The 24,501-nt window shown below is 35.4% G+C and overlaps 1 protein-coding gene across 6 annotated transcripts in view; it reads right to left on the bottom strand.

The window, feature by feature from the left end:
* The window catches only part of TMEM117 (transmembrane protein 117), a 490,241-nt gene that overhangs the window by 78,027 nt on the left and 387,713 nt on the right, over positions 1-24,501 (bottom strand). For all 6 annotated transcript variants that reach the window (XM_045466029.1, XM_045466026.1, XM_045466032.1 and 3 more), the window contains one exon: positions 2,430-2,589. In XM_045466029.1, coding sequence (XP_045321985.1) covers positions 2,430-2,589 — 160 coding nt within the window. The remainder of the gene's footprint in view (positions 1-2,429; positions 2,590-24,501) is intronic.

The raw sequence follows: 24,501 nt of genomic DNA, 5'->3' as shown, positions 1-24,501 counted from the left end.
GTCAATTGGTGCTCTGGCTACTCTCTGAACACTTCAGCACTTTACTGACTCCACATTTTCTTTCTTTTTTTTTTTTTTTTTTAATTTTTTTTTTTCAACGTTTATTTATTTTGGGGACAGAGAGAGACAGAGCATGAACGGGGGAGGGGCAGAGAGAGAGGGAGACACAGAATCGGAAACAGGCTCCAGGCTCTGAGCCATCAGCCCAGAGCCTGACGCGGGGCTCGAACTCCCGGACTGCGAGATCGTGACCTGGCTGAAGTCGGACGCTTAACCGACTGCGCCACCCAGGCGCCCCAAGACTGACTCCACATTTTCATACCATTTCCTTCATCTAGAATGCTTGCCCCTCCCTAATCCCTGCTGACTCTAGCTATATAAATCCTTACTATCCTTTCTTTCTTCCTCCTCTCCTTATTAAGTACTTTTTGAGTGATTCCATAGTATCTATAAATTGTAATGTTATATTTTTCCACTTCAAGTCCCTGATTTTCGTGACCTCATTGGAAGAATACAAAGAGGGTAGAAAGTGATGGATAGTAGGACAAAAATCAGGAAATTTATGCTCTCACATATACAAATTTAAACAATCCAAAGGACAGTGGTCTATTTGCTTACTAATACCTTTGGCTATAAAATGGGTTCAAAAAGGTAGGCCATTTGGCCAAAGCAGATATTTTAGATGAGGAAGTATATCATTCAGGAGTATCAGATGAAAGAAGATAAAAACAGCCTCTGAGGGGCACCTGGGCGGCTCAGTGAGCTAAGCAACCGACTCTTGATTTTAACTCAGGTCATGATCTCATGGTTCTTGGGATCAAGCCCCATGTCAGGCTCTGTGATGACAGTGTGGAGCCTGCTTGGGATTCTCTCTCTCTCCCTTTCTCTCTGCCCCTCCCCTACTCATGTGTACTCTCTCAAAATAAATAAACATTAAAAAAAAAAAAAAAAAAAACAGCCTCTGAGGGACACCTGGGTGGCTCAGTTGGTTAAAGCATCTGACTTTGGCTCAGGTCATGACTTCATGGTTCATGGGTTTGAGCCCTGCATCGGACTGTGTGCTGACACCTCAGAGCCTGGAGCCTGCTTCCAATTCTGTGTCTCCCTCTCTCTCTGCCCCTCCCTTGTTCAAATTCTGTCTCTGTCTCTGGCTGTCTCTAAAAAATAAGTAAACGTTAAAAAAGAAAAACAGTCTCTGAACAAGTAATGCAAAATACACTATTTAGTGCTACAAATTTGATTTTATAAATATCCAGAGGAGGTCCTACAGCAAATAAGAGACTGATATGGAACCCACCAATGCTTTCTTACTTTCTCCACTATGCTAAACTATCCCACAGGAAATAAAGAAGAAATACATCAATTTTTAGATGAGACAAACATTCCATTTTATATAATTTTTTAAATCGATAACATATTTTAAACTGTTGTCCATTAAAATAGAAATATATTCCAGGAACCATCTTGAACCTAATGCCTGGGCTATACTGTGAAGCAACAGCAACAATAAACTGTTATTCTCTTTTAAGACACTACAGAATATTGCTTATAAAGGCTTCTCTTTGCCTCTAAAATGAGAAAACCAATCTTCTATCTTGTGAAATCTCACATAAATCTGGCACACAGTGGCGTTTACCTTCCCTTCAGCAATTGTGGCCTTTGTTCTGGTAACTTACAATGTCTCAGGAGGGGAAAATCCAAAATTGCCTTATAAAATCAGTATGAAAATGGGCAGCAAATGGATGGACACTTAATGAGCAAGATAAAGTGCCAAGAAATAGTTAATGTTTCTTTCGGCCTCATTCAAAGGAACATTCCTAAGACCCCAAAGTACTCACAGCAGAAGATTACATGAGTAGCACTGGTTAGCGCAATGCTATTGTACAAACAATGTGCTGCTGAGCAGGGCAGAAATATTGTTTACATGAAAATGGAATGATCTCTAGTGAGTACTGAAAGAAAGTGATAATTTCCATAACCAGGAAAAGCATTTTTACATCATTCCATTTCAACCGCTATAAAACCCTGAGTTGCTTTGGCAATTGCTTATCCCTGCTTTGCTGGCTTTATATCATCCTCATCTCTGCAGCTTTTCATTTACTAAATGACAGGGTTTTTTGTTGTTGCTTTGCCTTATTTTTTTCCTTGAAATCTTGGCAGAAAACACCACCATGCTGTATGGTTTCTCAGGGTCCACCTTCCAATGTTCATACAATGAATTTTTGGTGCTACTTTCACAAAAGCCCAGTTGGCTTATCCTCCCAGTAAAACTGCTGAAACTATGATCAGAAAAGCTCCCCCAATAGCAACTATAAACTAAGCACTTCTCTACCTTTATGGAGCCTTTCATTCTACATACAGTGTTTGTTATACTGAGAACAAAGCACAGAGCTGTTTCAGTGAGAGAAGGGAAATACGAAAACACTTACCTGCATTACAATAAGGAGGTCAAAGACCAAGATGAAAGAAGCCAGGAATGCTCGGGAAACTTCATCACTGGGCAAAAATCCCCGATTCAGCTTGTCCCAGCTGATCCAGTCAGTTGTAATGACAAGTACAACCACAGAAGTGAGAGTAAACAGAACCGTCCTGCAAGAAACAAGATACTCATTAAAGAACGTTAGACATAATAATATAGACAGTGAAGAGTGTGTGTTATCTGTGCTTTATTAAGTGTCTATCCTTTGCCAAGTACCCTTTGCCAAGGCATATTCACCAAAATGAAGATGAACAAAGAAGTAAATTAAGTGCTTTCTTTCAAAAGCAATTAGAAAAAGGTATGATAGCATCTATCCCAAAATTTTCCCTTAAGAACACTAAGGTAATGATTATAGAATAAATAATTAACAACAAAACCATTATAAATGGCCTTGGCTAGTACAATATATGTCCCAACGAGAACACTGGTGTGTACCTCTCATTACATGTACATCATTTACTGACGGTAGTAGACACACACATGTAAGAGCAGAAGGCAGATGGGAAATGGGCAAAATCCAAGCCTTTGGATTTTATTACGTGCTACAAAAGAGAGGGATGGCTAACCAATCCCATCATCATCCCCAGGGCCTAAGGAGCTCCATGGAAGAACCACCTCTACACACGAACGGTGTAGCCACTTCTCATAGGATGTGTTTCATAGATGGCTTGTGGCCTAGTGACCTATCTAGGTCATACCGTTTGATTACCCATTCCTTGTTATAAGATACTAGGGACGTGAGCTTATTTCTTATCTTTGTGGCCCTGTGAAATCTTGCATAATTGTATTGATGGAATTCAATGAATTTTTGTTGGAATTATAACAATTAACAATTAAGGTTTTAAAAAGAATCAAGAGTACTTAAATTAGTCTTTAATATTGACATTCAAATTAAATCTGAAATATGGGCAGCAAAAATTTAATATGCCAGAGAATTATCTGTAATGTAGTTAAATGTCTGCTTTCAGAGATATATTGGTATCTGGATATTGTTTTGAATTGTAAAAAGGAGTCTATGGCCATACCACCCTAAACACACCTGATTTTGTCTGAATTATAAAAACAAAAATGAAAAAAAAACAATTACTTTGAAAATAATCAATCTAAAGAAAGAAAAAAAAGAAGAAACAAGAAAATAAAAAAAGATAAAAAAAGAATGGAAGAAAATACACGGAGATAAAATAAACCTTAGAAGAATACCTACCCATTTTGATAATTAACAAACTTGTTTTTGCCCTCTGATGTTTGATAATAATTGATACAAAAAAACCCACACAATAATATGGACCATCCTAAAATTCTCTTTTCAACTGAACAAAGCACAAATTTCTAAATTTAAATACTGGGTTTGCTTTTTACAACCTCTTATTTGTAATATTTGATATAATGAATATCAAATAAATAATTTGATATAATGAATATAATGATTTCCCCTTAGATTTCTCCCTCCGTATGAATAAAAAAAGATATATTTAAAACGTTTTTGAAAAATAAAAATGTCTAATAAAATTATTTTATTAAAATTGCAAACTGTCAAAGAATTTGACTCATGATCTCTAAAATATAAATTACAGATTGTCTCTACTACCATTTAGAATATCTTTGATCATTTGTAGAAATTCAAATGGATTAATTAAGAATGGGAGGAATCCTAAATAACTATTACAATTCAAGAGAAATGAAATAGCAAATATTATACAGTCTAACATAAGAATAATGGGATTTTAAACAAATTTTTCTCCAGGTTAAATCAGTTTGTGGTTTTTGATTTTGTTTTCTTCTCTTAGGCAAGTAAAAAGTCTATATATTTAATGCAATAAGAAATCCCTGGATGGCATATTAGTCCAACAATATCACTCAAAACAAAGCTCCTTTTATCTTCCTTCTCCTCCATCTTTAATATGACTTTCACCCTTATTATGGTGAGATGGTTTCTCTATCACCAGACATTTCATCCAGTCAGGCATTAAGACAGGAGTAAATGCCCAAAAGACATTCCAGTGGATCTGCTTCTTTCTTTTTTTAATGCCAGTATAGTTAATATACAGGGTTATATTAGCTTTAGGTGCACATTATGTTGTTCAACAATTGTATACACTATTCAGTGCTCATAATAAGTGTACCCTTAATCACCTATTTCACCCATCCCTCACCCATCTCCCCTTTGGTAACCATCAATTTGTTCTCTATAGTTAAGAGCCTGCTTTTTTGGTTTGTGACTTTTTTACTTTTTCTTTATTTGTTTTATTTCTCAAATTCTACATGAGTGAAATCATATGGTGTTAGTCTTTCTCTGACTGACTTATTTCACATAGCATCATACCCTCTGGATCTATACATGTTGCTAATGGCAAGATTTCATTCCTTCTTAAGGCTGAGTAATGTTCCATTGTATATATATGCCACCTCTTCTTTATCCATTCATCAATCAGTGAACACTTGGGCTGCTTCCATGATTTGACTATTGTAAATAATGCTGCAATAAACATAAAGGTGCATATATCTTTTTGAATTAGTGGTTTTATATTCTTTGTGTAAATACCCAGTAATAAAATTACTGGATCATATACATGGTAATTCTATTTTTAATTTTTTTGAGGAAGGTCTATACTGTTTTCCACATTGGCTGCACCAGTTTGCATTCCCACCAAAAGTACAAGAGGGTTCCGTTTTCCCCACACCCTTCCCAACATTTGTTGTTTCTTGAGTTTGTGATTCTAGCCATTCTGACAGGTGTGAGGTGATATTGCATTGTAGTTTTGATTTACATTTCACTGATGATTAGTGATGTTGAGCATCTTTTCATGTGTCTATTGGCCAGCTATATGTCTTTGGAGAAATATCCATTCATGACTTCTGCCCAGTTTTTAATTAGATTATTTGGGTGTTGAGTTTTACCAGTTCTTTGTATATTTTGGATACTAACTTTTTAAAAATTTTGTAATGTTTATTTATATATTTTTGAAAGAGAGATTGAGAGGACAGGTTGGGGAGGGACAAAGAGAGAGAGGGAGATACAGAATCTGAAGCAGGCTTCAGGCTCTCAGCAGTCAGCACAGAACTGGACACGGGTTGGAACCCAGAAACCACGAGATCATGACTTCAGCCAAAGTCGGACACTTAACCAACTGAGTCACCCGGGTACACCAGGATATTAACCTTTTATTAGACATGTCATTTGCAAATATCTTCTTCCATTCAGTAGGTTGTCTTTCAGTTTTTTTATTGTTTCCTTTGCTGTGCAGAAACTTTATATTTTGATGTAGTCCCAATAGTTTATTTTTGCTTTTATTTCCCTTGCTTCAGGAGACATACCTAGAAAAGTGTTGCTACAATTGATGCCAAGAAGTTACTGCCTATGCTCTCTTCTAGTAGGATTTTTATAGTTTCAAGTATCACATGTAGGTCTTTAATCCATTTTGAGTTTATTTTTGTGTACGGTGTGTATGGTGTAAGAACGTGATCCAGTTTCTTTTTTTTTTTTTGCATGTAGCTGTCCAATTTTCACAACACCATTTGTCGAAGAGATTATCTTTTTCCCATTGCATGCTCTTGCCTTCTTTCTTCAAGATTAATTGACCACATAATTTTGGGTTTGTTTCTGAGCTGTCTCTTCTGTTTCCTTGATTTAGGAAACTGTCTAATTTTGTGCCAGTACCATACCATTTTGATTACTAAAACTTTGTAGTGTATCTTGATACCTCGGATTGTGATAGTTCAGTTTTGTTCTTCCTTTTCAAGACTGCTTTGGCTACTTGAGGTCTTTTATGGTTCCATACAAATTTCAGGATTATTTTTTCTAGTTCTGTGAAAAATACTGTTAGTATTTTGACAGGGATTGCATTAAATCTGTAGATTGCTTTGGATAGCATGGCCGTTTTAAAAATATTTGTTTTTCCAATCCATGAGCATAGAATATCTATTTTTTGTGTGCTCTTCAATTTCATTTATCAGTGTTTTGTACTTTTCAGAGTACAAGTCTTTCACTTCCTTGATTAAGTTTATTCCTAGGTATTTTATTTTTTGGTGCAATTGTAAATGAGATTTTCTTAATTTCCTTTTTGTTTATTATTAGTGTATAAAAATACAACAGATTTCTGTATATTGATTTTGTATCCTGAAAACTTACAGAATTCATTTATTAGGTCTAGTAGTGATTTGGTGGAGTCATTAAGGTTTTCTATATATAGTATCATGTCATCTGCAAATAGTGAAAGTTTTATTTCTTCCTTACCAATATGGATACCTTTTATTTCTTTTTCTTATCTGATTGCTGTGGCTAGGCTTCCTATGTTGAATAAAAGTGATGAAGTGAACATCCTTGTCTTGCTCTTGATCTTAGGTGAAAAGCTCTCAGTTTTTCCACACTGAGTTATGATGTTAGCTGTGGGTTTTTCATATATGGCTTTATTATGTTGAGATATGTTCTCTCTAAATCTACTTTGATAGTTTTTATCATTAAAGGATGTTGTACTTTGTCTAATTTTTTTTCACCTAATGATAATATGGTGTAGCATGTTGATTTGTTAATATTAAACAACGCTTGCATCCCAGGAATAAATTCCACCTGATCATGGTGAATGATTTTTTAAATATATTGTTGGTTTTTGTTTGCTAAATTTTTGCATCTGTATTTATCAGAGATATCAGAGATATCTCTGTCTGTCTCTCTCTTTTTTTTAAGAGTCTGGCTAAAGGTTTATCAATTTTGTTGATCTTTTCAAAAAGCCAGATCCTGGACTCACTGATATGTTCTATTGTTTTTTTAGTTTCTATTTTGTATATTTCTGCTCTAACATTTATTATGTCCTTCCCTTGATTGATTTTGGATTTTGTTTGTTTCTCCTGCTGTAGCTCCTTTAAGTGTTAGGTTAGGTCATTTATTTGAAATTTTCTTGCTTCTTGAGGTAGGCCTGTATTGCTATAAACTTCCCTCTTAGAACCACTTTTGCTTAATCCCAAAGATTTGGACTATTATGTTTTAATTTTTATTTGTCTCCATGTATTTTTTGATTTCCTCTTTGATTTCTTGGTTGACCCATTCATTGTTTAGTACCATGTTATGTAGCCTTCATGTATTTGTGCTCTATCTAGGTTTTGTGTGTGTGTGTGTGTGTGTGTGTGTGTGTGTGTGTGTGTGTGGTTGATTTCTAGTTTTATAACATTGTGGTCAGATGCATGGTATAACTTTGATCTTTCTGAATTTGTTGAGACTTGATTTGTGTCTTAACATGTAGTCTATTCTGGAGAATGATCAGTGTGCACGTGAAAATAATGTACATTACCCTATTTTAGAATGGAATGTTCTGACTATATCTGTTAAATCCATTTAGTACAAAATATCATTTAAGGTCACTGTTTTCTTATTGATTTTCTGTTTGGATGATCTATCCATTGATGTAAGTGGGTGTTAAATTCTCCTAGTATTTTTGTATTACTACTGAGTAGTTCCTTTTTGTTTGTTATTAACTGTTTTATGTATTTCAGTGCTTTCATATTGGGTGTGTAAATATTTATAATTGTTATATCTTTTTGTTGCGTTGTTCCCTTTATTATTATATAGTGTCCTTTTTGTCTCCCATTACAGTTTTTGTTTTTTAGTATATTTTGTCCCATATAAGTATTGCTATCCTGGTTTTCTCTTCACTTTCATTTGCATAATAAATCCTTTCCCTCTATTCATTTTCAATCTGTATGTGCCTTTAGGTCTGAAATGAGTCTCTTGTAGGCAGCCTATAGATACGTCTTGCTTTTTTATCCATTCCCTCACCCTTTGTCTTCTGTTTAGAAAATGTAGGCCATTTACATTCAAAGTAATTATTAATAGGTATGTACTTATTGCCATTTTGTTACTTGTTTTATGGTTGTTTTTATAGTTCTTCTCTGTTCCTTCTTTCTCATGTTCTCTCACAGTTTTCTGGCTTTCTCTGGTGATATACTTAGATTCCTTTCTCTTCATTTTTGCATATCTATTATTGTTGTTTTATCTGTGGTTACCATTAGGTTTGTATATAACATCTTATGCATATAGCTGTCTATATTAAGTTGATGGTCACTTAAGTTTGTCTCATTCTTTACTCCTTTCCCATCCATGTTTTATGTATATGGTGTCATATTTTACATCCTTTATTTTGTGAATCCCTTGATCAATTTTTATAGATATACTTAATGGTTTTGTGCTTCCTACTTTTCTTAATCCTATTTGTGGTCTTTCTTTTTGACTCTTTGAGTCTGTTTAGTATTTTTGTAGAACAAGTTTAGTGGTCACGAATTCCTTCAACTTTTTTTTGTCTGCAAAATTCTTCATCTCTCCTTCTATTCTGAATGATACTTTTGTTGGATAGACTATTCTTCATTGCAAGTTCTTCTCTTTCAACACTTTGAATACATCATGTCACTCCCTTCTGTCCTGCAAAGTTTCTGTTGAACAATCTGCTGATAGCCTTATGGGGTCTCCTTTATATGTAACTTTTTGTTTCTCCTACTGCTTTTTAAAATTCTCTCTTTATCACTACTTTTTGCCAGTTTAATTACAACTTATCTTGGTATGGACCACCTTGGGTTGATTCTTTTGGGGGCTCTCTGTACCTCCTAGATTTAGATATGTTTCCTTCCCCAAATTCAGGAAATTTTCAGCTATTATCTCTTCAAATAAATTTTCTGTTTCCTCTTCTCTCTCTTCTTCTGGGTTCCTTACAATGCAAATGTTCTTATGCTTTATGGTGTCATTGAGTTTCAGAATCCTATTTTCATTTTTCATTATTATTTTTTGTCTCTCCTGTTAAGCTTGACTGATTTTCATTTATTCTGTCCTCCAAGTCACTGATCCATTCTTCTGTTTCCTCTAGTTTACTATTTATCTATGTAGTTAGTGTATTTTTGATTTCAGTTACTTAGTCCTTCACCTTTGATTGGTTCTTTTTGATGTTTTCTGTATCTTTGTTGAGGATCTCAATGAAGTCCTCCATTCTTTTCTCAAATCCAGTGAGTATATGTATAACCATTACTTTAAATGCTCTATCAGGCATATTATTTATATCTGTTTTGTTTAGCTCTCTTGCTGTGATTTTTGTCTCATTTTTTCATTTGAGACATATTCCTCTGTCTCCTCATTTTGTCTAACTTTCTGTGTCTGTTTCTCTGTGTTAGGAAAGTCAGCTACATCTCCTGTTCTTCAACATAGTGGCCTTATGATGAAGAGGTCCTGTAGTGTAAGGTCCCTGTTCACCAGAACCTGGTGCTTCAGGAGTATCCTCTGTGTGTGTTTTGGATGAGCCATGTTTGCCTTTAGTCTGCAATGGCTCACTTTGCCTATTGTGGACAAGATTTGGTACCTGTGGCCAGTCTGGGGCTGCCTTGAGCTTAAGTTGAGTCAGACTAAGTATATGCCGGAGATGCAATAGCACTGAACTACAGGGTGCTTTCCCTCTGTTGTCCCCTGAGAAATTTTTGTTGGTGGCAGGGCCTGCAGTCAGACCAGATGTCTACCCCTGGTCCACTGTTGGGGAAGCAGTTGGACTGGTTATCTTCCCCTCTCCTTGGGGCAGGAGTAGTTCTGGCCACTGCTGGGGCTGTTTGCATACTGCCAGGCTTGTGGCACTGGTTTGCATTGGCTGTGGCCAAGGGTATATTGGAGGGAGTGTGGCATGTGGTGCCAGCAAGGTCCATGCTCATCCACTGAGGGAGAGGATCTGCAGCCACCAGGGAAAAACTCCTGCCAGGCCAGCTGGGTTGGAGGGAGTAGATCCACAGAGGTGCACATGGGCAGTGTGCACTGTTAGCAAGCTAGGTGGAGAGTGTTGCTTGGTGCTGTTTCCTGAAGGTGTTCTTGTATCTAGGCTGGGGGTGCCCAGGAGGGAAATGCTGTCCACTAGTTCTTCTGTTCTTAGAGGGGTCTCCAAAAGATCCCTGTCTCTCCAGAACATGCTGTGAGATTAGTAATTAATCTCCTTCCCATGCATGCCAGGTTATTCAAACTGCTGCTTCTATGCTGTATCTCAGTGGGACTGTTTGTTGTGTTGTCTCTTTACAGGTGGGGACTCTGTCCTCCTGGCTCTCCCAGAGACTAGCCTGCTGATTTCTGATGTTTCAGATTTTAAGCCCCACTGATTGTTAGGCCCCTCTGGTTTTCAAAGCCAAATGTTATACAAATTTGTCTTCCCTGTTTGGGTCCCTGGTGCCAGGGATACTTGACAGGTCTGCTCCTTTCCCCTCTCCATACTCCCTGTGCCCCTCCCTTCTGGGGACAGTCATGCAGGTCCCTTTGTCCCTAGACCATGTCTCCACCTTTCCTATCCTCTTTGATATTGCCTCTTCTCTACATTTAGCTGTGGAGAGTCTGTTCTGCCAGTCTTCAGGTCATTTTCTGCTTTATTTACACTGATGTGTTGTTATCTAGTTGTATGCATGGAATGAGGTGAGCTTAGGACCCTCCTACTCCATCATCTTCCCCCGAAGGCTACAGGCTAGTATTTTTAATATCATCCCTGTACTTTTTCCCCAAGAGATACCAAGATCTCCTTTTGTGGAGACAGTTGATTACATAGGAGTTCATACTCTAACATTACCTCATTGGTCTAAATATGTAAACTGGTAATGTAATGTAATGTAATGTAATGTAATGTAATGTAAAATTAAATATTCATTAAGAGGCACATTTTTAGGTGTCAAAATCTGGGAGTTTGGAATAAGTGTCTGCTGAGCTATCAGAAACCTCTTATATTTCAAGATTTACAAAGGAGTTAGTCATGCTAATAATCTCACTATGAATAAAGTCATTAAAGTTAACCATTAAAACATTTTGGTACTTGAAGTTTATCATAATGCCTGTTGTGTGAGAGCTTCCTAAGTTCATCTTTTGGACGTTTGCTTTATTTGATATATTTTCAATTATCCAATATGTAATACCTGTTCTAAGAGCTTTTCATAGATGTCTTCCTGGCTTTATTAAGTAATTCTGTTTTGAGAAAGAGTATTGCTACACATATCAAGAAAAAGTTACTGGTGATACTTTATCACTCCAAAGGGAAATTAAAGGAAACATTCTGCCTAATATTTAATATTTACTACTATAAAAAGAATAAAAATGGCAAACATTAAATATGAAGGCATACAGCTCAAGACAGTTCTAAAAATAAAGTCTCAAGAGAATGGAAAAAAAAAAAAAAAAAGCAGGACCAGAACACGTTAATTAGTCATTCCACTTAGTCCCTTCTCTAGATAGAACTCTAGAAGCAAAAGTACTGCATGTCTTTTGTTTTTCTCAGCCACTTCTTGTAAAATTGTTAGACTTTACCATGCTATGATAATTCAGTCAGAACACCTGTTTAAAAGAGCCATGACTCAGGTTATACAAAAACAGTCACTTTTATGTGAAACTGCTACAAAGAAAATAGTAATGGTAGCAAATTACTATTACAGTTATGTGCCACTTATAATATGCCAAGCACTGGCATAAGCACTTTACACAAATTAACTTATGTAACTTATATAATCCTTACAACCCTATTGTCACCACCCCCAATTTAAGTGCAGAAACTCACAGAAAGTTCAAATAACTTGACCTGAGTTACAGACTTTAAAAGTTACATGAAATATAAGATATGAGTGATATGAGATGATTCACATCCAGGCTGACTTAGAATAGTCTGTGTGACAACCACTGTACAGATTGCCTCTCATAGGAAGCTACTGAATATTATCCTTCTGTAACTGTGTAGCAAGGATTTCATTTATTTTCCTTTTTTATTACAAGTATAATATTGGAAAATTACCATCCAGAAATACTTCACATTGAAATGTAAAACTGACACAGACTGACAAGAACTGGTAGGCAACAGTTAAAAGGAATATTTTCGTGGCAGTAAAAATGGAACCTCATAAATGCTGGCCATCAACGCAACATTCTCAGGTTTTTATTTAACCAATATGATTGAAAAGATGTTTACTCTGGACCATGATTCTTGGGGAGTTCCAGCTTCTCTTTTAAGTAGCTTCCAATTAAACAATTATCTGGATTATTTCCTTTCAGGCTGTAGCCAACACCAGCAGGACATACTGGCTCATCAATTTCACTGTCTGATTTCTGGCCACTAGTCAAATGGAAAAAAACTCATACATAATTATCAGCGTGAGTAGTTAGTCTCAATTTCATGTTTTCAGATTTCTAGTTTGTTTACTTTTCCTCAATTATTGCTAATTCCGCTTAGATTAATAAGAGTTAGAATGTGAGACCAAGAAGGGTTAACAGAGCTTTTTTTTAAAGTTTTTATTTAAATTCTGTTTAGTTAACATATTGTGTAATAGTGGTTTCAGGAGTAGAATTTAGTGATTCATTCATTACTTACCCAGTGCTCATCACAACAAGTGCCCTTCTTAATACTCATCACCCATTTAGCCCCTTAACAGACCTTTTCTAATCCAGCCATTACCAACCTCTGGGTGGGCTTGTGGGAACCACAGAATTGTTGGTAAGGAAGTGTAAATTTGTATATGCACTAAGAGTCATTGGTAAAGTGCACAAATAAAATATTTCCAGAGAGGTTAGGGGACTTGCTCCTGTCACACAGACTGCCAGTGACAGCACTATAATGAGAATCTGTGGATTCTGAGGACTCCTCCTATAGCAAACCATTTTCTCTCTTCAGCTGAAAATCTTCAGATATCCTCAAAAATGTAATATCATCTTGATCTTATCTGGAAACTTACTCATTTTACACCTTACTCAAATATCTATTATATTTGGGGAATCAGAGACAGAGTAGAGCATGTAAGTAAATCCACTTAATCCTCAAATAGTGGTTTAATTCACAGTCCTAACCACTTCTTCACCATAACTTCTGGATTTTTAAAAATACTGAACTTCTATTTCAAGTAAATACATTAGTTAATATTGTTGTCCTTCTTCCATTTATAACCATTTTGATATATTTATTGCATAGTCAAATAGCTTGAAAGCAGGCATTAAATGAAGACAGAGAAGAACTTACATTAGGTCCTAAGGTCTAATACACTTAGGGTTAACTATCACACAATTTCATCTTAATAAAACCAGGTAGCAGGAATGTACAGAATCTCCTAATACAAGCTGAGCCAAACAGGGGTGCCTGGGTGGCCCAGTCGTTTAAGGGTCTGACTTTGGCTTAGGTCATGATCTTGCAGTTTGTGAGTTTGAGTCCTGCTGACAGCTCAGAGCCTGGAGCCTGCTTAGGATTCTGTGTCTCCCTCTCTTTCTGCTCCTCCCCGGCTTGCACTCTTTCTCTCTCTCTCAAAAATAAATAAACATTAAAAAAAATTTTTTAAAAGAATTTGAGCCAAACAAACTTGCCTGAATTTGGCCATGCTTTATCCTACTAGAAATAGAATTTCATTTGCTTCAACATAATTACGCTTTTATGTGTTTTAATATATTAGTTATTACTCATGCTCTAAAATGTCTATAATCTCTTATTCCAGCCATGAATATCATATTCTTTTCTGATCATGCTACCCAATTATTATAACATCTAAAGGGAAATAAAAATCACTTTTATTTCTTTTTACACAATGTTGAAACTCAACCAAAACAAGTCAGATCACGTTTCATAATTTCTCATAGCAAACTAAAAATCTGGTAATCCTATTAAAGATTAAAGGTTTAAGGTTACCACTACAATAAAAGAATTATTGGCTCAAGACAGAAAATTTAATTTTACTATTAAGGTATGATATTTCAAAGTGCCAAATATATGAAATGAAATGTGACATGGCAATGTAACTTAAAAAGATTTAATATTATAATTTCTAACCATGTTGTTTAGAGAGAAAAAATACAAGCAGGCATTAGCAGAGTGCTTTCCTTCACTTTTCACTGAAAAACTGAGAGCCAATTCAAACATCCAGTTCCCCTGTGAACACTAAGTACCAGCACAAAGAAGTCACAGATGGCCATGAGAGAATGCCAACTCCTTTCATTTTGCTTGTTTTAATTATCAAGGTTGTCATTGCCACTCTGAGAAAACCATCGATACTTGGGTCCTCAAGCCAGTTCCCATCCTGAAATACGTGTTTACTCAGCACTGTAGCCTAGTGATGAAGTCAAGGAAGTTGGTAAGGAAATGGTTTAGTGTCCTTCTGCTCTCCTATTGAGATCAGGAAGCAGCAAGGGAATACAAAGGTAATGTTTGCTAAGTGACCTAGTGAAAGAGCACCGATTTTCCATATGGCTTTTATTAAGAAAATGTCACTGCCAGTTCTTGGCCAAACTGAACACATTTGTTAAGATAGGATTCCTGAGAAAGGAGATGCAGTTATTAACTCAACTTGTTTGTGGCTTCATTGGGATCTGGAGTCTGCAAAGGAAAGTATTGGCTCTACTATTCTCTATTAAACTATACATTTATGTGTTATTTATCTTTGTATCTCCTTATTACTCCATGAAGAGAAGTGCCCTAACTGACTACACAGGAGCTCAAAAAGGGCTGAGAAATTGAAATGAGCAAACAACCTGGTAACTCTGAAAGGTCTGAAAGGACTGAAAGGTCTGAAAAAGACGCCTCTGGGTTGGGGCATTTGGCCATGCATATTGTAATTTGTGTGAGAAGCGTCCCGACATCCTAATCATGTAAACAATGTCCCTTGCAGTTCTTCAGTGTCCAACCACTACAGCTTGTGTGGCATCCTGAACATCAGTGATCTTAATATAAGAGGTGGCAAGTGAAATGACTGTATCTTTTTAGTGGCTTGAATTCTTCTACTTTTGTCTGAGTGATGTTGGTTTACCTAGAGGTATCTGCAAGTAGATTACTGATATAAAGCATATTTAGTCTTGGTCAGGAGAAAGGATTTGTGTCTCATAATTTTGGGTGTGGAATAGAACATATGTTTTAGGAAAATCATACTGAGCAGACTGCAAAGTCTAGGATATGGGCTGTGTCATTTATTACTGATTACTAATGACTGGCACAATTAAAAAACAGTTAAAAAACAATTGAATGAATAAATAAATCTATTTAACCTCGAGAAGATGTTTGTTTCTCACCCTTTATGAAGCTCAGATGTTACTGCAATTGATAATATTTCCTACAGTGTTTGTGGAGTTTCCAAAGAAATAATTCAATGCAATAAAAAAATTATGTTTCAAAAACATAATGGGCATGTTAATCCTGTATGTCTTTTAGCAGGATTGAGCCCAGCCCCAATTTTTCTTCCTCGTGAATTACCTTATACCTATGAAATAATTCACCTATTTAATAGAGGAAAACATATGAGACATACTTTATTAATTAATTTCCCTGGGTATAAAATATTACCACAAATTCAGTAATGAAAGTGATAATAAAGATAGGATTATAGATATATACCCATCAACTATAGGTAATGCAAGTAAGAACTATATCCACTATTGTTTAATGAAAGTAAAATGATAGCTATGATATTCCAAGCATACTTTTGACTTTTACCAATACAAAGGAGAAATTTTAAACTAAACATACCAAGCTGTATATTTTCCTGTTGTTAACTGTGCTTTTTGAAAAATAAGAAAGACTAGGGTCTTGTCAAGTGGGAGTGAGTAGGATTAAAGTATGTTTCATTTTATTTTAAAAATAGGATTCAAAGTTAAAAAACTTTTGAGTAAAATTTTGTGACTTTTCTGAAGCCAGGATGTTTGCATAAGTCAAAACCAAGGCCAAGAATACATTTTGAGTATCATCCTAAACATCATTTGAAAAGGATGTATCATCAGGAGATTCTCCATTGGGAAGAATATGTTTAGAACTCTCCACAAGTACCCCTGTAAGAAAGAATCTTTTCAATAACCTTGGGCACATGGTATAATGGCTACGAAAGTAGATATTATGAACATAAAATACTTTTCTCTAATGAAAGAAGGCTAAAATAGATAACAGGTACAGAAAAATTCCCTAAAGTTGTACAAAAATATCTTAAGGAAGTAATGTCATATCACAATGGAAGATCAAAATATTAGCATTGGAATTCATAAGAGACATACTTCATTCTTGAATTCTAAGGGAAAGGATTTTAAAACTTATCTAAAGCTTTATTACTGCAGATATATAGGTAGCTTCTCTTGGGAACTTGTGAAGAATCTTTGATTTATTTAAGAATAATTCAGGAAAAAATGGAAAAAAATATACTGCTTCACTCAAAAATAAGGGAAGAGCATGCTGGCACTAGTGATCAAAGGACCAACTCATAAGTTTAATTTAATTAATAATTAATTTCTGGCATTACAAACCGGATCATCAACCTTGTCTGGCCAACCCAATGAAGAATTTTGAGGCCATATATAAGTGTAGTTTCAATCAAGAATTTAGAAAGTACCTTGATAGAAAATGCTATTTCGGGTAATGTACAAGATTGAAAAACAGTTATTGTGTTTTGAATAAGAAAGTTATATTGTAATGCATGCAGAAGCAGAGAATTCAAGAAACATTTGTTGAGCATTTTTTGTGCCAAAGGCACAGAGCTAAGCTGAAGGGACACAGGAATGATCTCTGCCCTTAAGGAATTTGTTGCCAGTTGAAGGATGCTAGTATATAGAAAACAATCATATCCAAAGTTAAGTAAGAACCATGATACTATGGAAGTTTGCAGGAATATCCCATTTTTTAATTTAGGTATGCAGAGAAGCTGGGAGACTTAATGGAGTTAAACCTCAAAGATGAATAGATTTCTACAGTGGAAATAATACTGTAGGCAAAAAACAAATTTGAAAGCAATATGGAAATGGCAGTGGGTGGGTACTGAAACATGGAGGACAAGTGGTAGATGTTGACACAGTTTCCATACTGTGTGACTAAAGGGACTGTGATGCCATTAACTGAAGGGAGAAACATGAAGGAAAGAAGAAATGAAATACTGTGAATTCTGTTTCGAACACAGTGTTGAGTTGAAGAGGCTGACAGGACATCTACACAGGAATGAACAATAATAGCTGGAGATACGAATCTGGGCCAAAGGAAAGTCAAGTCCTGAATTTTGATTCATTAAAATACAAGTAATCATTAAAGTCATAGAGATGAATATGAATTTTTAGGTAGAAAAATAAAAATGAAAAAGATAATAGGAATATCAAGAACAGAATCTTGAAGATCACCTATTTTTATGGTGTATCCAGAGAAGGATGGAGACTGGTAAGGCCAGAGATATATGGAGTGATATATAAAGAGATCCAGAAGAAAACAATACTATAGAGGCCAGAGAAAAAGATAGTTTCAATAATAATTGATGGCCCAAAATTCCAAATACTATATAGAGGTTTTATGGGATAAAGATGAAAGATGGACTACTGTTAAAGATACTTCTTTCTTCAACCCAAGAATCCTTTGAAAACTACAAAATTGGATGTAAATATAGTTTCAGGTATTTTTCTCTGTAAACTCAGATAAAGGTCTAATGTGTGTTCTGTTCCCAGGATCTCTACTAGTAAAGGAAGAGAAAATTGAGGGAATTATTTGGTTTAAAGCCACTTGGTGGCAATTAGTTAAGTAATTGGCAGTTTTGTTAGAGTTTACTCAAATAACTCAGGCAAAGGGATATAATGCTTCAATTTTCTGGTATGTTTTAAGAACAGAAAGAAGCCACTTTAAGTCATTTTGTTTTGTAGACATGTATTTCTCAGTAATAGATTTCGACTTTGACTTGATCATTTCCTTATTAAGAGAAAGTAGTTAGCATGTATATTTTGAGGAACTACTATGTATCAGGACAAAACTCCAAAACACAAATATATCTACTCTTGAGTATTTTATAACATAATTAGGGAAATAATCTATAATATAATTAGAAAGAAAAGACTATCATATACCAAAATATAATCAGTAATAAAGGAAAGTGTTAAGGAGGCACTGGAATTACTTCTTATCTTGAAGGAAGAGAAAAAATGATCATCTCAGATATAGGAATAAAATTTGTAGGAAACAAAATATTGTATTGTGAGGTAATGCATAAATCAGACTAGATATGGCAAAAGATGGGGAACATAGATTGGATAGGAAGCACAATAAGGCTGGTTGTTTAAAAGTCTCCAAAGAAGGTTTGATTTGATGCTATAGAAAAGAGATGCTATTGACTGCTTTTTTAAAGTTTACTTATATATTTAAAGAGAGAGATAGAGACAGAGAGAGACAGAGAGAGCATGAGATGGGGAGGGGCAGAGAGAGATGGGGAGAGAGAGAGAGAATCCCAAGCAGGTTCTGTGCCATCAGTGCAGAGCCTGATAAGGGGCTTGATCCCAAGATCATGAGATCATGACCTGAACTGAAGTCAGACACTTAACTGACTGAGCCACCCAGGTACCTGAAACTATTGATTGTTTTTAAAGTAGTATAATATCCTTCAGACATTGTTTTGCAGGATGGCTTCAGTCTTCAAAGGATGTGAGAGCTCAGAATGAGAAAGAGTAGAAAGTACATTATTGCAGTAATGCATGGATGATATGGCTATAATTAAATTACCACTATCCAGAGAAAAAGTCAGTGGAACTTATGCTAAACTTGGATGATAATTATGGAAATAGGAAGTTGGGAAGAAAGTTGGTTTGAGAACAGAAGTTGATGAAACAGATATTCAGACAGCTTCAGAAGCTTGCATTTGCTTGTCCCAGATCTTCTAGGCTCTTGCAGTGGGCAAAATTCTAAGATGGCCACTAATGATCCTTGTCCTGTATAACCTCTTCCCCTTGAGAATGGGAAGAATCTATGAATATGTTATCTCTCTTGTGATTATATTACCTTCTATTTCAAGGAAAATTTTTGAATATTTAATTAAAATTACCAGTTGGTTGACCTTGAGTTAATCAAAAAGGAGATTATCTGGGTGGGCCTAACCTAATCACAGGAGCCCTTTAAAAGCACGTAGTTTTCTTTGGCTGGGAGCAGTAGAAATGGAGAGATTTGAAGCATGAGAGGGAGGTTCTCCATTGCTGAGATAGATGGGGTTATGGGATAAGAATATGAGGGGCCTCTAGAAGCTGAGAGCAGTCCTGGCAGATACAGTAAGAAAATGGGAACCTCGGTCCTTAGCTAAAAGGAACTGAATTGTGTCAATGACACAAAGAGTTTGGGCAAAGGCCTCCTGCTCCAGATGATAATGCAGCCAGCTGACAATTTGACTTAAGCCTGAGCAGAGAATCCAGCCAGACCTTGCCAGATGTCTGACCTACAGAATTATAAGATAATAAATGGGTGGTAAACACTAAGTTCTTGGTAATTTGTTAGACAGCAACAGAAAACTAACACAGGTCTAGAAACTAAGAATTCTTAGGGTCCTAAAATAATTGCTTATTGGAAATATTTCCAAGCAAGATACGAAAAAGAAATGTTTAGCTCTTGATACCTAAGATAAGTAAGATAAACTAAAATCACTATCCATCCAAACTAGAAAATAAACCTAGGCTTCTGTGGAATGTCTATTCACAGGAAAATGCTCATTAAATGAGAAAACCAAAATTAGCCTTAAAAGAAAATTTGGTCCAGCTACTTGTCTCCAAGTGCATAAATAATTATACAGAGAAGGCTGTCTTTTCTTAAAATTCAACAAGAAAGAACGACATTTTCAAAGTGCATCCAAGCATATTTAAATGCCATCTAATACCTAAATGCAATTTCTCTTAGTTAAATTTAACTACCATAGCCCTAGAAGATTATTAGTCAGGATCTACTCTCTGAGAAAAACTCTTCATATATTTAAAAAGAAAATCTTATCAAGAGAAAGAAAGGAACCGGTCTCCAGTCGTGGCTTATACTACTTATTTATGTACACTTGGAAAAGACAGCTACCCTCTATCAGGCTTATTTTCTTGATCTCTGAAATAATGATAATGATCATGATATGAGGAAAAAGAAGTAGGTGATGATGATAGCAGTTAAAATATATTAGGTGGTTATAATTACATTATTACGTTCATATACTCATTTCTCAAACCAATGCTACGAGATAAATATCATTTATCACTTTGGTTTGCATAAGAATATAGACTTTGAAAGATTAAGTAACCTGTCTAAGATCACAAAGCTATTAAATACAGGTATTAGATAGAAGCTCAGCTCTCTGACTCGAATGCCAGCCTCTTAGCCAGCATTTATTATGACTTACCTATTTATGACATTGTGAGGTATGAATAAAATAATGTATGTGAAACAGCACTGAACATTTTAAATGCTGTTATTACATTTAAAAGACAATAATTCAGTCATTCTATATTTAGTCTTCTTTCTCAAATTATTCAACAAATCATCAATGATAAAGTTACTACAAATTATATCACTCATAAGTTGTCAGAGAAATTTTCTCTCAAATTAGAAGGCTAATATTTTGTTGTTGTTTTTTAAATGAGAGGTGGTGTGTTAAACACAAAAAAACTGATTTATCACAAGTAATAATTTTCTATTTGGTAGCATTCAGTGATAAAAGGGCCACCCACTCTGAAGCTAGATGTGTACTGGTGCAGGCACAGAAATATCTCATTTGGGGACTTGGTGACAATGGGGACTTGGAGAGTATCATCCATCAACTTGGTGAAATGAAATGGTTTTCAAAAATCATCACATTAAAATTAATTTTGTGAACATTTAAAGGATCTGGGGTATTGCTAGTCTCAGCTAGTTTCCCGAAGGAGGGTTTTTTTTTTTAATATAAAATTTGGATGAATCAAATTCACTCAGTTCAAAGGTGTAAATTTAACCTAGTTATTGGCCTCAGAGTTTAGGTATGTAGCTCACTAACATCCTTCACCTCCTTATCTAAGAATAGGGGCCTCTAAGCCACATTTGCCTTCCTTTCCAGCTTAGGGATTTTCAAAGGTCAAAGACTGGTTCATCCTCTTTTTCCTCATTTGCATTGGAAGATTTTTATACCCTTTTTTGGTGCATGCGTCCTTTGACATTGGTGATTCCACATGAATTTATGTGCATCTTTGGCAACAAGATGTTGGGACTATGTGAATCCAATAAGTATTAGTAGTACAGCACATTGGAAAGGAATCCTCAAAAGAAATGTCAACACTTTCATGCTTCTTACATTTGTGATAGTAGTTCATACTGGTCATAATGGGATATGAGAGGCTATAATGTTAGTACTGGTTGGTAGAGACTCTTTCTTCCTATATCATTCTCCTACTAGACACTCAAAGGGCTACACTACTGCTATGGAGAAATGAGATGTGTGTAAGAGGGGGATCCATGGAAGACTGTCCTAGAATTGAAGTTTAACTGCAGGGCAGTCTGATATAAGAAGAGGAAAAAAATGTAAAAAGAAAACCAAAGAAAATTAGATTTTGAAAATTCCTACTTCCGGAGTGCCTGGGTGGCTCAGTTGGTTAAGTGTCTGACTTTGGCTCAGGTCATGATCTCACATTTCATGGGTTCAAGCCCCACGTTGGGCTCTGTACTGACAGCTCAGAGCCTGGAGTCTGCTTTGGATTCTGTGTCTCCCTCTCTTTCTGCCTCTCCTCCCATTCATGCTCTGCCTCTCAAAAATAAATAAATATTAAAAAAAATTTTTTTTAATTCCTACTTCCTAGTACCTAAATGTATTACTCTTGATTCTGAGAAGTTTCTGAATCTTTTATAACAGCCTTAAATCTATTTCTGCTTTTCCAAATAAGTCATGTCTAAACCCTACTCATGCTTGTGCCAAATTTCAAATTCTTAAATGCTTATACCTGTTAGGGAAGCATATTTTTTTCCTTGTTTTTAAGGTTTATTTATTTATTTTGAGAAAGAGAAAGAGAGAGTGAGCAAGTACCAATGGAGAAGGGGCAAAGAGAGAGGGAGAGAGAGAATTCCAAGCAGGCTCTGTGCTGTCAGTGCAGAGCCCAATGTGGGGCTCAGTCCCACAAACCTTGAGATAATAATCTGGGCCAAAATCAAGAGTTGCACCCTTTACCGACTGAACAACCCAGGCATCCCTTTTCTTTTTCTCTTGATAGCCTTCTTTGCAGGGATGCTTTAAATGATTTTTAGCAAATATTAAACCCCAATCAGCTGAAAACTAAGAAACCAAATTAAATTTTTAGGCAGTTTCCTGGATATTCAAAGATAAAAATCTTTTACTTAAAGATTATAAGAGTACTTTTGTTAACCACTCCAAATACTATTGATGTTTTAATGAAGAGCTATGAGAGGAAATAAATAGCAATGAGAGCAATACAATAGCAATGAGAATATGAGAGATTTTGATGAATTTCATAAAAAAGAAGATATTAGATTTGACATATGTGACACAGAGTAAAAGAAGCAGGAGGATAGGCCCACACAAAGACTCAGAAGAGAGGCCTTCATTCTAGTGACATTCCAGAGATGTTCAAAGCAAGGAGATGGCATGTATGAAAAGCAGAAAGGGAAATTCAGTGGAAATAGGTTAGCAGGCTTCACTTTATTCTCTTCTCTTTCTATCCTTGATTTTGGACAACTGAGTGCAGAAAAAAAAAAAAAGTCTATGTGACCTTGACACTAGTTACCTGGCTTTCTACTCAACCAAATTTAATGTTATCACCTTAATTGCATTGCAAATCATCATTTACTTGATTTTTCACTGAATTCAACTAAAGAATATAACATATGATTTAAAAACCATTGTAGGTTTACAAATGTACTAAATCAATAGATGAAACATGGAAGGCGATTACAATTTCAAGAATAGAATGTGTAATTAATAATAACCTCAACAATGTAAAAATAATACAGCTGATAAAGGTTTAGAGGGTGAGGGAGAAGAGGCAAGACAATTTTGGGTCATTATTTAAGGTGAGAATTAATAGAAACAAAATGAAGACTGTAAACAGAAGTCTGGGAGAGGCATTATAAGGTAGTATAAGAGAGTAAATTTTCCATCTTTGATAGTTTGTTGTTAAAAGTTACTGTTTAAACTTCATAAATAAAAAAAATAGAGTAATAAAATTATTTAGGATTATTTTTTAAAAGAACTAACTACAGGAATTTTTATGGTCACTCTGGAGAGTGGGACTAGGAGTAGTAATGATTTACTTTCCATTTTATGTCTTTCAGCGCTACTTGAGTTTTTCTTTTTCTTTTTTATCATGTGCATTACTTATATGGTAACTTAAAAAAATTACATAACAAACCCACAAGCCCTCCTACTTTAAGTCATACAACAGAGGGGTGCCTGGGTGGGTCAGTCAGTTGAGCATCTGACTTTGGCTCAGGTCTTAATCTCATGGTTCCTGCGTTTGAGCCCCACATGGGGCTCTGTACTGACAGCTTAGAGTCTAGAGCCTGCTTCGGATTGTGAGTCTCCCTCTCTCTCTCTGGCCCTCCTCTGCTCACACTCTCTCTTTCTCTCAAAAATAAGTAAACATTAAAAAAAAGTTATACAATAAAGAAATAAGAAAACTTGTCTTAGATATCAGATTTCCATGAAAGTATTATTATATGACATAAGATAAGATTTCCTAATGTATTTAATGAGTCTGGTAAAGATAGCTAACAAAAAGGGAAGAAAGAAAACTATGGGCCAATCTCAACATGAAGTGAAAAGCAGAAACTCATATTCATCGGAGTTCAAGAAAATTAACATTTAAACCACAAAGAAATACCTCCCCACACCTATTATTTGACAAAGTGTAAGTCTGACGATACCAAGTATTGATGAGGATATGGAGTAGTGTGAACTGAATGATGGGTGTTTAAACTATTACAACCACTTTGGACAACTATTTAGTATTATGTAACAAAATTGACACTACACATACACCACAAGCCACTTCTGGATATATGCTCTAGATAAGTCCTTATAATGTATGTTACAATATTTCCAGCATTATTGATCATGATAACAGCAAAAAAGCTGGAAACAATACTAATACAATGGATATATAAATTGCCTTGTATTAATCCAAAGAAATGCTTATAGCAATGAAAATGAATAATTCACAGGTAAACTAACAACATAGATGAAACTCACAAATGTAATGTAGACTGAAAAAGCAAGAAATAAAAGAATATGTACATTTGTGTAACATTAAAAAATGGGTACGTCATAATATATTATTGACGGATGCA

Source organism: Leopardus geoffroyi, chromosome B4 (assembly GCF_018350155.1).
Source record: "Leopardus geoffroyi isolate Oge1 chromosome B4, O.geoffroyi_Oge1_pat1.0, whole genome shotgun sequence".
Classification (NCBI taxonomy): Eukaryota; Metazoa; Chordata; class Mammalia; order Carnivora; family Felidae; genus Leopardus; species Leopardus geoffroyi.
This window is presented reverse-complemented; position numbering and strand designations above follow the sequence as displayed.